Source organism: Pundamilia nyererei, unplaced genomic scaffold (assembly GCF_000239375.1).
Source record: "Pundamilia nyererei isolate P.nyererei 1_Seehausen unplaced genomic scaffold, PunNye1.0 scaffold00042, whole genome shotgun sequence".
Lineage (NCBI taxonomy): Eukaryota > Metazoa > Chordata > Actinopteri > Cichliformes > Cichlidae > Pundamilia > Pundamilia nyererei.
Genome location: NW_005187443.1, coordinates 2,966,150 through 2,981,497, shown reverse-complemented (window position 1 = coordinate 2,981,497; position 15,348 = coordinate 2,966,150). Strand labels below are relative to the sequence as shown.

The 15,348-nt window shown below is 41.4% G+C and overlaps 2 protein-coding genes across 5 annotated transcripts in view; both read left to right on the top strand.

Moving 5' to 3' along the window:
* Window positions 1-5,762, top strand: part of dlgap4b (discs, large (Drosophila) homolog-associated protein 4b) — a 127,373-nt gene extending 121,611 nt beyond the window's left edge. For 3 of the 4 annotated variants that reach the window (XM_013910388.1, XM_013910389.1, XM_013910387.1), the window contains 3 exons: window positions 528-619; window positions 2,650-2,820; window positions 3,719-5,762. In XM_013910388.1, the coding sequence (XP_013765842.1) occupies window positions 528-619; window positions 2,650-2,820; window positions 3,719-3,952 (497 nt within the window). In that variant the 3' untranslated portion in view covers window positions 3,953-5,762. Of the gene's footprint in view, window positions 1-527; window positions 620-2,649; window positions 2,858-3,718 lie in introns of all 4 variants that reach the window. The other variant, XM_013910390.1, reaches the window with a different exon arrangement.
* A 4,689-nt stretch (window positions 5,763-10,451) lies between these two features.
* Window positions 10,452-14,625, top strand: tgif2 (TGFB-induced factor homeobox 2). The gene is made up of 3 exons (XM_005731329.1): window positions 10,452-10,738; window positions 12,179-12,417; window positions 13,089-14,625. The coding sequence occupies exons 1-3, from the start codon at window positions 10,720-10,722 to the stop codon at window positions 14,523-14,525; spliced, it is 1,695 nt and encodes a 564-aa protein (XP_005731386.1). The 5' UTR covers window positions 10,452-10,719; the 3' UTR covers window positions 14,526-14,625.
* Window positions 14,626-15,348: the final 723 nt, after the last annotated feature.

Genomic DNA, 15,348 nt, shown 5'->3' with positions numbered 1-15,348 from the left:
TGTGTGTGTTTACAGTAAAATATTCAGGATTAAATCTGATGTCGAGCTGTTTTCCAGACCCAGGCGACATAACACTATAATCATAAATAGTATAATACATTTGAAATGCAGTGATTGAATAGAAGCCGCAATTTTGTCAGGACAGATGTTTGTCCTGATTTTGACAAAGCAAAAGACTAGCATAGTAACAAGTGACAGACAGAAGGCTGGGGTATCTATATAGGCTTACATTCCTTTAAATAGAATCACAATGTCCAATACACTGTAATCCCCTTCATGACATCCTGTGGAGTCTGTTAGATTCACTGTTTCCTACACCTACGTCTAGACCCTAAAGTTTTGCTTTGTATGATAATGTTCTGCACCAAAGAAAAAACCAGCAAGTGTTTACCCAGTGAGACCAACTGTATGCAGGTCAGTGTGTAAAGTGCCACTATGAATTCTGTCTCTACTTTAGGAGGTAGAAAGAAAGAAAAGAGAAAATCTTCAATGATTGTTACATTTTTTTTTTCTTTCTCTCACTGTAGTGCTGGGGAAGATTCGCAGTGCAGTAGGAAGTGCCCAACTCCTAATGTCTCAGAAGTTTCAGCAGTTCCGGGGACTGTGTGAACAAAACTTGGTGTGTACATGGCCTTTCTGTGATGATTCCACTTTGCAGGCTCGCTCACGAGACTGAAAGTCCCAGCTAGTTTCTTGTACCCGTTACCAATTTGGGAATTTGTTGGGGTTTTTTGTGTGTCCACAGCAAGAGCTGCTTGCTTTGATGATTACAAAAGCTATCGCACATATGACAACTAATCTGATATACAGCCTATTAGGCCTACACAAAACAAGTCATTGGGATCAACCCACACAAAAGAAAAGGAGCTTAAAATAAAGAAATAAGCCCTTGTTTTAGTGAAAATGGCTATATACCGCAGACTTTACAACAAATGCTGCATAGTAAGAAATATAGAGCGACTACGCGGTTTATCTAGAATATATGAATATAGATCACAGCAGTGATATAAAGCTGCATAAATGTAGTGCACAGAAAAAGAAGGCACAATCTAAAAGCCAGCCTTCCCCAAGCATTACAAGCAGTGGCTGTGTGAGAGTAAAGGATCTCAGAGCAGCCTTTACTTCATATCGGGCAGTATCTGCAGGTTTAATCAGCAGAATAAACATAGAGGGAACAGTTTGATTTGACACTAGATGCTGAGTGGTTGCCTTCTAGATCAAAGTACTGAATTTATCAACGTGGGAGTTGGAAATGTATGATGTTATTGAAATGACTAAACCGTGCTGCGACAGTAGTCCCTCCAGCTCAACAAAAAGAGTTAAGCTGTGATGTAGCTCCCTCTAGTGCTAAATATGAAAACAACAGCTTTTCTGTGCCATAACTCTTGCTGGTCAAAGCAGGCAGTGCTATTATGCAGCTTTTGTCCTCCTCCATTGATACTTTTTTTTAAATTTAATAAGAAGATAAAACTCTTGAGAATTAAAATACCTTTTGTGATCGTGTGTTGGCCAAGAGAGGCAGCGGCTTAATCAGCAGAACAATACACACACAACAGGCACACATTTGCATTATAAAATAATGGAGGCTCCTGGTTTGTTCCTCAACATCCTAACCCATTTCCTGTTATCTGAGGGTGCCAGTTTGGGTCTTCTTCCAGACCTTGTCAAATTGGTGACATGTTTGAATAACTTGCATCTGGTTGTTTGAGCTGATGATCTTGGAATCTGCATTGTCTACATATGACTCTCAATCTAAACTGTAAATAGCATTGTTGTAATTCAGCTAAACACATATTAGCAGCAGTTCTTTCAAGCCTCAAAGGAGGTTGGTTTAAAGCCAAAAGAAGGGGAAGGGTCTGTTATAGTTGCAAGAAAAGAAAAAGGAGCAACCAAATAAGCTTTCCGGGTAAGAAACAGTGCTCATTTTAAAACCAAACCTACAGTCAGTGCTGTCTACTTTCTAGTCAAACAGCTGAAGGCTTCCATGGACAGTGGTGGTTCCAGCTGTGGTGAAACTACAATACACTGAGGTCCTGAGGTTCCAGTGACAGACGGAGTGTGATGTAAAGAAACCATCCCACCAAGATGATGGCACATCATGGACATAGATACCGCCCTTTTACTTGCCAAGATCATCTCAAATAGATTTAGCCAACTTTTACATTTTCAGTGGTTAATTTTATTTGTATTTATTTATTTTTCATATAAAATTTGTTTTCCATTTTCACACATGCATCATATTCCTGGACAAGACTTCTCTGGTACACTGAAAAGGTTGAAAACAGGCAAATTTGTCAGAATCCTTCTTCTTTTGGAGCTTTAGAGGCTACACCGTGATAGCAGGAAAACAAACTAACCCATAACCAGAATGAGTTTGATTCACATTCTGGACAAAAACTCCAAACTCCAAAAAGAAGTTAAGTTGTTTGGGCTTAAGGGTAGTAATAAAAAAAAAAGAGAAAAGAAAAAAACTGTTTTATTTTTAACAAGGTTTCATCAGCAGTGTAACACTTTGTACACTTACGCTTGACTGCAGTCAGCTTTTATATCTCATGATTCTTTTCTCATTGTAATATTCATTACAGTGTTATATAGATTACATGTATTGTATTCTTACTCCTCAATCATTTTCATCTCTCTTCTGGTTAGAATACAAATGCCAACCCACGCCCTACAGCCCAGGACCTGGCTGGTTTTTGGGACCTCCTTCAGCTATCCATTGAAGACATCAGCCTCAAATTTGATGAGCTTTACCATCTCAAGTCCAATGACTGGCAGCCCGTGACATCTGCAGCTGCCCAGTCAAATTCTGAGCGGAAGGTACTTCCCACCCCTGCTGCCCAGTGCCCTGGCTGGGGTAGGAAAGCCGCCGAAACCGGCCTCTCTCCTCCCACCACCACTACCATTGCTCCCACTCTTCTTTTACCCCGCATCCCCTTCGTGGGATGAACTCTTACAAGGCCTCCCTGTCCAAAGGGGCCAGAGTGATCCCTGTAGGCATGCATGGAAAAATTAAAACATCTCAAAGAGGGCTGACGCTTGTGTGTTTTTATGTATGAAGCCCTACTTTGAGCATGCATGTGTCATTTTTCTGATCTGTGTGTTGCAGCGAAGCATGGCTGAGATGCGCTGGTTCATGTGAAAGAATTCTGGCTTTTGTTATTTAAAAGTCTGTGTGCTTGTGTGTCCTTTGTTGATTGTTAATAAGTAACTGTGTGTATATGTGTCTCTGTGCCTGCATCTTTATGTCAGTGGCTGTTTTACCTGTCTCTGAGGTGCTTTTGCTTCTGTTGCTTGTCAGTATACGTGCATCGGGTGTGTCTTGTGAGCCTTATAATTTAAACTTAATGTAAACTCCCCATCAGTTCATGTTACCATTTCATGTCTTTGAAAATTTGTATTCAAATGACTGTTTAGTCTTTTTTTTTTTCTCAGTGTCTGTTTTTCAGGTGTCTGTACTGTCAGTGTCTCTGTTTATCATGTATAATCACTGTTATTTCAATCTTAATTGAAGAGAATTAGCCCTGTTGTACTGTCTTGTCAAAGTCCTGTCTGCAGATCTTGTCTAAACTGATGAAAGACCTTGATGTTTCTTGATTATATTTTCTCACTGGATGATATCTGTCTTCCCCCCCCCCCCCCCCCCCCCCCCCTTATCTCCTCTTTTCACACATTACTCTTCCCTCTCTGTCACTTTCTGTCACTCCCAACACGACAGGACGAGGAGAAGGCGGCGTCAAAGAAGCCTGGTAAGGTACGACCACCGCTGGGCCGCGAGAAGAGTGCCGACTCTTCATCCAACTCTTCCTTGAGCTCGGCAGAGAAACAGCGACAAGAGGCTCGCAAGCGTCTGCTGGCTGCTAAGAAGGCTGCCTCGTTTCGCCAGAACTCGGCCACAGAGAGCGCAGACAGCATCGAAATTTACGTCCCTGAGGCCCAGACTCGTCTCTGAAAGAAACTGTGAGAGAGGGCCGTTGGGTTGGAACAAAAGACAGTTAAGTGTCAGTTAAACACCTGGAGAAAGGAGAGGAAGCTTTTGCAATGTAAATGAGTCATCTCAGTGAAGATGGGTACGGGTGGAGGGAAAAGAGTGGGGAAATTCCTGAGTTTGGAGGGTTTTGACACATTCATACAATAATAGGCTGGTCCTGGTGACTTCAAATGAGCAAACAAGTCATTGAATATTTCTCGGACCCAACGGACTTTGAAGCAGGAGACTCCTCATTTGAGTCTTGCCATTGAAAACCTCAGCTGATGAACTTTATCTTTTCTTGTTACGGTTCTTGATATCATCATAAAAAATTGTTAATGAAGGTATTGTTATAATGACAATTATATCCTAAAGAATCTATATGAAGACTGTTTTAAATGTTCCTGTATCTCGGCTATAAGATATTTTAAGCAGACAGAAGGCAAGCGTTTATGCTTTTCTGTCTTCCATCGTCCTGCTCTCTTCCCAGACCATTGGCCATCTTGTAGCTTTTGCACAACACCGCCTTGTGGCCATCACAGACACTGCACACATACCACAAACTCACCTGTGTGTCTTCCTCCTATTTATTTGTTTGTTTGTTAACTTTCTTCATCATTTGAGTTCTATAAAAATCAGTTTAGATCAGGTTATTACGAATAGTTTTGGTGTGATGAAACTGAAAGTCAGGTTTAAAGGGGTATTTGTATAGTTAGCAGTTACCTCTTGCGTATGTCCTACAGAGTCGATTGTGTCAAAGATGTTTTTTAACAAACTTTAGGTTTAGTGTCTGAATAGATTTTGAATGAGAACGCATCCCAATAATCAGGCAAAGCTTGAGGACATTTTAGGATACGCACTACCGCTCGAAAGTTTGGGGTTTTTTAGAAATGTTTTTGTTTTCTTTGTTTTGTGAAGAGAAGCTCACTTGTTTTAAGCTAATGTAGCGCTGACCAGCAGAAATGTTATACCGGTAATTGGCAGCAATTAATTACAATTACCAACATTTCAGGCATACATACCTTCACTCCTGTGTTCTAATGGCATGATCCCTAATACCAGTTTGTCATATTAAAAGAATAATTATTAGGAAACCTCTTTCAGTTATGTTAACATAGCTGACAAAACTTGTGCCATTAACAGAAGCCATTACATTACATGCCATTACATTTAATGTTGTTTCTTTCACTGTGGATTAGATGTTTAAAAAGACATTTTAGATAACTAAAATTAAAACAAACTGGGGGGAATTTAAGACTATAACTGAAACAATTTTGTGAACTTGGAACACTAATAAATATATAGAAATAAATATATAGAGGAGATATCCTTAATTACTATCTGTTAGTTATGTCAAGAAGAGGCTTTGATGTGTTTGAAACTCAGGATCTCTGGACACTGTGAACCAGCTGCTTTCAAAAAGTTATGTGATTTTATTGTAATACCTGGACTGATTTTCCTAAATCTTGTCTTTTACTTATACAGTCCATATAATATTAATTTAAATGGACACTAAACCTAAACATTTTCAAAGAATAGAAATTACCGGTAAATTGAAATAAGAGAATCACCCCTGGGAAAATAACTGAAAAACAAACAGTCAAAATAAAAGGTAATTGGAAATGGCTGAAGCAGGTCCAGCTATTGTCACTTAATAAAAACATTTATTGATTCATACAATGTTTTTTTTTGTTTTGTTTTGTTTTTTTACTACTCGGAGAAGTGCAAACCAGCTCTAAAGAGAACAGAAAGAATGAGATAAAACCCTGTAGATCATTGCGCTAGGAGATATAAATCACTCATAAATCAGAGTTTCTAGTCTTCTATTGGCAGCTTTATGAAATGGTTCCCATAAGAGCCAAATCATGTTGGTTTGTGAAAGGAACAGTACACACTGTTTAACTTTTCAGGCATGTAATAGGTAGTTCCCTTTTTTTAAGAGCGTTTTGAGACTACTCTAAAACCCATAAAGGCTGATCTATCAGGCTCTTAACTATCCAATATTTTTAATCAGCGATACAGTTTTCATAACATTATCAAATAGGTCAGGAGCGCACTGCTTGCATTACCAGTACCATGTTCGCTTCTCGTGTTAAGTTAGAGCAGTCTGCCTGAGAAGCACGAGTCAGCACTCTGCATCTAAAGACCCAGAGTGTCAGTTTTTTTCTCCCCAAGTGAAACATGCAGCTCTCAGCAAAATCAGTGAAAAAAATAATCTATTTATAGTCATGTTGTCAGGCTAGCAGCACTATAACTGATATTTTTGGTATAATTTAAAGATGTGGAATATATCTGAGAAACGTTTTTCACAAATGTGGAAAAATGCAAGCTAAATAAAATGTCATTAATCCGATATAATATAGGAGATAATTACCAGAAACACAACGAGGGTTATAATTATTTTATTATCGATAAGTTACCAGAATCTTTGACAGGGAACATCTTTCCTGGTGCACTCCTTCTTTCTGTACTGTGTGTGAGCCACAACACTTTATCGAGATAGCTGTCATGCATAGATAGAAGTTAGGTAGCTATCTTGCACTTGCTGATGTAATCTGCCACTGGAGCACAGGATTGATCCCTTGATATAGATTCCAGTAATGATTGATTAATACATTTTGATCTGCAACATTTTTGTAAACCTTTACTTTATACGCAGCGTAAGGTTTATCCTGCAGCTGCCCTAAATTAACAGTATTGGCAATTACAAAAATCTTTTTTTGAATGTTCGTCTAATGGTCAGTCCACCGGCATGCGCACGCTCTTTAATAAAAATGATGTGTTTAATTCTAAATATAATTATTGTTGGTAACCATGAATTATCAAAGTTGTTGTTTTGCAAAAGAGTTTTTTTTTTTTCTTTTTAATGAAGATCCCAATTACTGTTATTTGCTTGCATTCATGAATTAGTTTTTGTGTTTGAATGTTATAAGTCTGATTAATTTCAGACTTGTCTGAGAAGTCCAGTGTACCAGCTCAAGTTTGGGTATATTTTGATTGGTCATTTTTAGTTTTATACATGTTTTCACAGATGTGAAGTGGGAGTTTTGCAAAATTACCTCAAACTTTTGAGGGGTAATGTTTACCTGACAGAATGACACGGGGAACTATATACCGAATATTTATTCCTGTTGTTGGGACGAAATCTTTCACTCCTCCTGGTGTCTTTTGCCTTCTCTTTTCCACTACCTTAGCATTTTCTGTTTGTGCTGTAACTGCAGATACTTAAATATTTGACTTCTTTAAGTGCTTTCATCTAGGCTTCATGCAGCAGGCACAGTGAGCAGGTTTCGTGTTTCCAGAAGTGTTTTTTGATTTTATTTTGCTTCCCATCACTCAACAAAATAACGAAATCAAAGTTCATTGTTACATTATCTCCCCCCCATCAGAGGAGCACCCAAAATACCTGCACTTATTTTTATTCAAAGAAGACTTTCTTATTAAAGCATTACATACATTAGTGATTGTGTTTTAATCATTTATTCAGTTGCTTTTTTTTTTCTTTCCACTGAAGACTGCGTAAGCCAAAGATGAATTCACTGTTTTAAATTCATCTTGTGTATTTAAATGTCAGCTTCAAGGAACTCAAATGTCGACTGTGAAAATAGATTAAGTACACTGTAGCCATAGCAACATATAGATTTAAAGATTTTGATAAGTCCATGTTTGACAGCAGAACCGGCCATCACTTGTGGATCAAACCTCTTCGTTTGGTTCATGAACTTAGGAGTTTGCATTTTGAAAAGCATCGTTTCTGAAGTCTGCAGCAGCAGGGGCTGATTTTTCTTTTTCTTTTTTTTCACTCAAGAAAACATATGATGTCTCTGCCACGTGTGTTTACAGTGAAATTACATAGCTGGCATTGCATAATTTGCATGAAGGGGACACATCGCTTTGATTGCACATATCCCCTCACTTTAGATTTTTACACTGCGAGTAGCATACCGAACCAGCGAGTCACCCCTGACATGCCTTAGATCAACCACTGTCATTTGCCTGTCTTCCACTTTCAGTTGGTAAGCAAACAAACTCCAACTGTCCTCTCCTAATTACTTGCCACTGGCCTTAGCTGTTGCAGTGTCTGTTTCTCACCTGCTGTGAACCAGAAGTACATAATTTGAATTGGAAATACCAAGTAAGCACCACTTCTTACTCTTGATTGCTCACCATTCTTTCGCTGTTGTGTTTGCCTGCTGGGGATGTCTCTCAGCCAGAAAAATGGCACAAAGGTGTCAATAGTTGGCTCCGTGATGGCTGTCAGTATACCCCCTTCCGTTTGACTGGGGGTGAATAGGGCCGTTAGCATCTGAGGCCTACAGTGTGACTCAAACTTGGTGGTTGGCTTGATTTAATTTCTGACTGTCTGGAAGAACTCGTCTGATGAAATCTTCTCCTAAAATAAGCATAGATGTCTCTTCTATGTGTAAGCAGGACGGCTTCTAGTGGATATATATGTATCAACGACAAGATGACAGTGTCTTCACTCTATGCACTCACTGCCATGTTTTACAATACCTAATAATTATGTAATATGTTACATAATTTCATGTATCATTTTCTTTTCTTCATATTTTTCCCCCACATATTGCTTGCTTGCACAAAACCGTAGGACTTGAATGCAGATAAAACACAAATGTGGCATCTCCGGCGCACTAAGGGGAGGAGGCCAGGAACACAGAGAAAGTTGTTCTGTGATCTGTTTCAAACTGAGAGTCGAGACTTTTTCCAGCCTGCTGATGACTGTGTCTGTGTGTGTTTGTGTGTGTGCATGTATGGGAAACCAGGGGATGTAAGTGGGGTACTTAAAGAGACAAAAGAAAGCTCATCTCATACATTTAAACAAAGCTGTTCTTTAGCACACAAATAATCACTGGGGCACACCTAGCTGGATTTCCTGGGTAGGTTTATCAGTTATTCACTCAGTGGCACTGTGGGGGGTGGGGGGTGGGGGGGGGGGATTGCTGCTCTAAACTATTGATTTTTATGGGTGATAATGAATGGGCTTTTATTTAGCATCACACTAAATGCATGATGAGTTTCATATCAGAGCATAGCTTTGATGAGCAGTCTATTTTTTTTCTGTGAAAGGGTAAAAGTTTCATTTTGGGAATCCAGGTTTGATACATGTTTGCACATTTAAATGTGTTTGCATCAGACAGTGTGAATCTAGTGAAACTAACCCCACGCAGTACTCTGAAGAGAGGGGGAGGACAAAAAGCTCTTTCGTATCCCTTCATTGTTTCTCTGACTTTGGAATATAACTGGGAAAAGGGGGTGAAGGGCAGGGGCAATACTCTTTTAAACATGAGAGATATGATGTAGCAAAAAGTGTCTGTACAAATCCTAGAAGAAATACTTTATGAAGCAAGCACATACTTTAAATCTGTTCTTTAAACTACTCTTATAGGCTGTGTGTAATTCAAGGTCTGTGGGTTTAGTAAAACTGGTTGTGCTGTCTGAGACAAAGTTGTGAGTGAGTGGATGTGCTCATAAAGTGAGATTTACTTAGATTCTTGTCACTATACTCTGGTAATATTTAAAGTATATGCGCAATACTGAGTAAAAGGGTTGTTTGATATTAAGACAAAACTAATAATCTTGCATTTCTCCCCGTGCTTCTAAAAATGTCTTCTGTAAATAAGAACAAAGTCGGACTAAAATCCCCATCTTTTACAATGCTGTAGAGCTATTTATACTATTTCAAGGTTGTTCAAATGTATAATGCAGAGACCTAAAATTCAATAAATGCACACAGTACTTTCTCAAAAACGTCATCATGGCTGCCTTTATTTTAGTGTTTTGCTCTTTTAAAAAGGTGATTTCCTTTGCTTTTTTGTTTTAAATAAGTGTAAAAATCGTTTTTAACACCGAAAACATACTATGATCTATAGTCTTCATTTACAGTCATCTTACGTTGATTTGTTTGTGCTATCAATCTCACAGAAACCAAAACTCCCGCTTGTTTTCTGGAGGAGTTTGAGTCTTCCACAGATGTCGAGAAATCAAAACAGTCCCATTTTTGTCAAACGAGCCTCTCGGGCTTGAACAGAAACCGAGCAAAATGAATAAGAAATCACCAGTCAACTCTTAAGACGCTTATGTTTTTGTGTTATGTTTTACATATCTCAAACAGAGATATTAGCTAGCCCCTGGAGACGATAATAAAATGACCACAGTGGTCTGATTACACCGTTGTTATATATACATCCCGCTTGTGTCTATGTAACCACTGGGTTGCTAGTTGCTCCCCTCCGGTTTTAACCGCGTCGAGATAATAAGAATGTTTCAATGACTGCGCTGTATTTTGAATGAAATGGTTCTCCCGTCACTCACTGTGACACAGAGTCCGTCTTCTGCCTGAAAACGCGCCGCGATTGGCGCATGTTCGCCTAGGAATAAACGCCGCGACGCGATTGGCCGACAGCTGTGAAAGGGGTGGGACGGACTGTCAAGATTAGCAAACCGCTGCAGGTAAAAGGAAGGAGCGACAGAAGACAGCCAACATTTATCTTTGCAAGAAAGCGAAGAGTGCGGTGGAAATGTGACTTTTGTTTTCTCCTCACCTCCGTGCGGCACAACTCTAGCGGCGACGGCTTTTAGTTTTTTTGGAGTCGGGACGAGAGCACCAACACCTTCGGCGCCTTGGAAGAAAGTGTCGCTGTGTCAACCATCGTTTGGCTCCCGGGCACGCTTTGTAACAACGAGCAACTTGGACAGCTGCGTGTTTTCCATACAGCTATCGACAAAGAATGAAAGCAGTCAAAAGAGGTGAGCTCTACTCGTCTTTTGCCGTGTCCGTTTCTCGCCAGCGGAGTGTCTGCCTACGAGCCCCTGCGTGGCTTTTCGCTGTTGACTCTGGCTGGTATGCGGGGTTTTTTGTTGCGAGCAAATGCAGCGTGTGTTTGTGTTGAAATTTGGAGGGACAGCTAGCCAGCTAGTTATCTCTGGAGGCAGGCATGGTGTCCATCTGGCGGAGCGACATGCGGGGAGGCTGTGCGTCCCTGCTCGCCTCCTTTTGTGCCTTCCACATGGCTAATTTACCCGTTTTCCCTCCAGGTTGGTCATATTTTATTTTATGCAAGTAGTGAGGGTTTTTGTTTTGTATTTTGAAATGCATCCTAATTTCTCTAACAAAGCGGTCTGTTGTGCATAGCTGGGCGATCTTTTTTTTTTTTCTTTTTACGGTCTCAGCAGCCTGAGGCCGTGACCATGTATTAAACTTTTTTACTTTTTCAAGGCTTTCCAAGGCGACCCCGAGCTCCAGATGCCTACAAAGGTAGAGAGGACATTTTGTAAACACAAGTTGATCAGCGTGATGCTGATGTGACAAGCTGGCCTATCGGAATGAAACCTTACTAAGCCAGCCCTGCACTGAATTGTATTTGCTTGCTGTCAGTAAGATAGTTTGGAGAGTTTTTTTTGTTGTAGATCTTAAAGGGTCCGTGCCGTGAGCCAGTGGAGTTGTAGTATCACGTACGTCACGCCTCTTCGGGGCACTGCAGGGAATGCCTCAAATCTCTGTCAAGCGAGAAGTCCTGTTTTTTGTCAGACCCAGTTTGACCACATTAAGGCTGTTTTTTGAAATATCTATCCTATTCATAGAGTCGGGCTGTCTGAAATGTTTTTATTAATAGTAATAGCTGTTTTATTTCCCTCCTCCCCTTTTTGTTGAATCGGCTCGAGGTGCTTTGCATTGTCAATAGATTCCTGGGCCACTAGCTACTGTGATGTTGATATGGCCACAATGTCTTTGTGAGGACAGGCGCTACCCCCGGGGGTCAGGTTTCACCCAGCCCCACAGAAGGACATTTACTGCATTCACTTGCCCACCCCTGGGATCAGGCATGCTCCATTTTGAGGGGAGATTCCCTCCAGTGCCAACCATAAAAGTCTTTTTTTGCAAGGCACGTGTAGCACAATATCACAAAGCTCTTGTAAATCTGTTTGTTACTATGTAATAGTTAAAAAAAATAGCAGTAAACAAGTACTGTTACTTTCATGTCCTTGATCAAACAGTTGCCTTCCTTTAATGTTTGTTTACCTGGTGTCTGAAGAACTGTGCCTAAACCACACCACACCATGCATGAGCCAGAATAAGTGATGGGTCACATCAGAATCTGAATACTTTATAAGGACTACCTCCTACAAACCAAGTCAGCCAGGGGTGTAAAAGTCAAAGTGACTGACGTCTTGCCTATTTTCTCTCAGCTCTCACAGAGGATACTTGCCCGGAGCGTGAGGAGCACACCTCAGCGGACAGCGATGATGGCTCCCCGCTCGACCTGTCAGGAAGGGGGCTCTCTGGGAAGCGCCGTCGCCGTGGTAACCTGCCCAAGGAGGCGGTGCAGATTCTCAAGAGCTGGCTGTACGAGCACCGCTTCAACGCCTACCCTTCAGAGCAGGAGAAACAAAGTCTGTCGAGCCAAACCAGCCTCACGGTGCTGCAGGTAAGGAGCAGGTTTTCATTTATTGATTTATTCTTTTCACTCGCGAGAGAAACTTGCATCAGAGGCACGACGCTACGTCTGTTAGTACAAACAAGTGTGACGCGTATTTGGCTGATGATGTCTGATGGATTGTGCATGTAAATCTAAAAGCACTTGCTGCTTTAACTGCTCTTTCTGATTGTGAACAAGTGAAAGCAAAACAATAGTTGAATGTTAGTGGAATGTATGCATTGTACTAAAGAGAATAGCATTTTTCCCAGCCTTCCTTTTTTTACTTTGTTGCATCAGTGGTAGACGTTTCCTCTTTCCCTCCCAACACATAGGCATGCACAGACAGGCTGCATTAGATAAGGCATTTGCAGATCAGTATGAGGCTGCAGCAGAGTTTCTTGTTATGTAGTCAGTTCACTGGAATGCCTTTGGCTGGCTTCTCTGTGGCTCAGCATATTTGAACTCAAACCTTCATTGCTGCCAGCTGTATGGGGGCTCTCACGCCTTGTCTTGTCATGTGAGAGGCTGTACCACTAGAGGGAGTGGTGCTTGGGTACAGGTTTAGGTGAAGAAACGTTGCTGTTTGCGTCAGTTGTCTGACACTTCTTTTAGGCTGGTAAGCAGAAAATATTGGTTCTTCTCATACCTGAAATCTACAGTTTTTGTATTTATTTTCCCAGATCTGTAACTGGTTCATCAACGCACGTCGCCGCCTGCTCCCTGACCTGCTTCGCAAGGATGGCAAAGATCCCACCAAGTTCACCATCTCTCGCAAGGTTGTAGGTAGAAATGAGGGCCACTCCTCTCCCAACCCATTGCCGGAGCGCCCATCTGTCATTCATTCTGCCCCTGTTTTCGACCTCGGTGTTCTCGGAAGCACAGCAACAGCTATTCTGACAGGAGCAGGTTACCCTGGTAAGGAAGTGTCAGTCCAGGCACTGATGAAGCTGGATGCACAAAGTCTGCTGATGAAAGTGAAAGAACAGGGGCCTTATTTGGCAAGTCTTGCCAGCAGAAATACAGCAGCTAGCACCACCAATGGCCTCTTCAACACACCTCCACCAACTCCTCCAGATCAATGCGCTCCCCCGGACTTTAGTGCTTTGCGCCTCCTCGCAGATGTAGCTGCGCAGAAAGCTATAGAGCTGGAAAACGAAATGAAGCTGAAGAGCCAGAATAAACCCACAGAGACTGAACAAGCAGAGTCACAGAGCAGCACTTGTAACCGAGAGATAGGCCTCACACCTCCTCCAGAAGACAACCAACAAGTCTTGGATCCTTCCAGGGTGCAGCATCTAATGGAGACAGCTATGACCGTTCCAGCATCAGATGTGCCTTCGGGAAAGGATTCGGTGCCTGCGAGCACAGAAGCATCTCTTCCAGTCCCAGCTCCAGTCTTTTTCTCAGCTCCAGGGATATCACCGCTTCATATGAATAAAGTCATCGTTTGCCACATAGAGCAGGATCCGCCTCAACTTCTTACAGCCCATCTGCCAACCATGATGCCAGTACCTGCCTTAGTCTTAAAACAGCAAGATCCTCACAAACCAGTAGCTGCTCCAGCCTCACCAGCTTTAGCCTTCAGCTCAGTTGCAACTCCGTTGTCCACTACATGTCCTGCAAGTGTGCCGGGCTCAGTGCCATCCCCAGTCCTTCTGCCAGTCACAAATGTATCTTCCGTCTCTGCAAATCAGGAGTTATCCACAAATGTAGCTGTTGTTCCACCCACCAGAGGAATACCACTTCAGCTGCCATGTCCCAGGTCCCCCTCAACTCCAGTTGCAGTAGCATGCCCACTGCCATCTTCAGCTGTCATGTCTTCTGAAGCCCCAGTTACAAGCCCAGCATCAGCCTCTGCCCAGGTTTCAGCCGCTGCCTCAGTTTCGCCCCAGTCCGCATCCATCACACCTCCTCTTGGCCTCAGTTCCCAGCACACCGCCTCCCAGCAGCCCATGTCCCCGAGCAGTACCAGCACAAGTAGCAGTAGTTCACAGAGGAATTCAGCTTCTGTGCCCCGTGTTTGGAGCATGGTCACCAGGCAAAGCCGCTCCCTGGGGAAAACCCCCATTAGTGCCGTGTGGGGCCCACTGCACCCAGTGAGTGAAACTGTCAACTAGGAGCTCTTTTAAAAAAATATATATAGTTGTGTAGACCAAACACTAATTTTAGTATGGACAACACTATATTGGAGAATGTATTATTATTATTATTTTTTTTTTTTATTCATCACCAGTACGTTTTGATATGATTTTTAAACCTGAGCCTGTAGAATGTGCAGCGGGGAATTAGTTAATCAGATGTGCAAACTGGGATGAAGTAAAGTAACCAACATAATGGTACTTATAAAATAGAAAAAGAGATGGGAAAGAGACTGTGTTTATTATGCTGTTTGACAACAGAAAGGGGTTTTCTTAAATCACTTTCATAATGAACATTCCTGTAGCGCAAATGCAAAAAAAATTATTTTATGTTTGTTTGTTTTTTAACCTCTTACCATTTTTACCAGGATGTATTGATCGCCCACTTTTTGGTGTAATTGGCACCACCAGCAAAGTTGGCCTCTTTAGTAGCAGTACTGGATTTTATTGAATGTACAAAAGACACTGACTGCGAAACATCCACTCCCCTCTAGGATAAAAATGAGGGCATGGTTTTGTTTTAATATTCACATCACCATCTTCTTAGTTTAGTGCAATGTGTTTATTTTTTATTATTATTATTATTATTCATTTTTTTGGGATGAGAGAAACTGATTTTTACAGCAGCAAGCTCGGACCCTTTCATAATGTATTCCTGTTGTTTTAGTTAAAAGGGGGAGTGACTTGTTGTGTCAACTTTCTGCGAAGTATATGCTTTTTTTTTTTGCCCCCTTTTTTTTTTTTAGCGTTTTTTTTTTTTTTTTTTTTTTTCCTAGCTTCCACGTCCTTTGGTTCCAGTTTA

Excerpts from the sequence above, each read along its gene's own strand:
- tgif2 (XM_005731329.1), top strand. Across the intron at positions 12,418-13,088 it reads CCAGCCTCACGGTGCTGCAG|ATCTGTAACTGGTTCATCAA; the intron begins GTAAGGAGCAGG and ends TTATTTTCCCAG.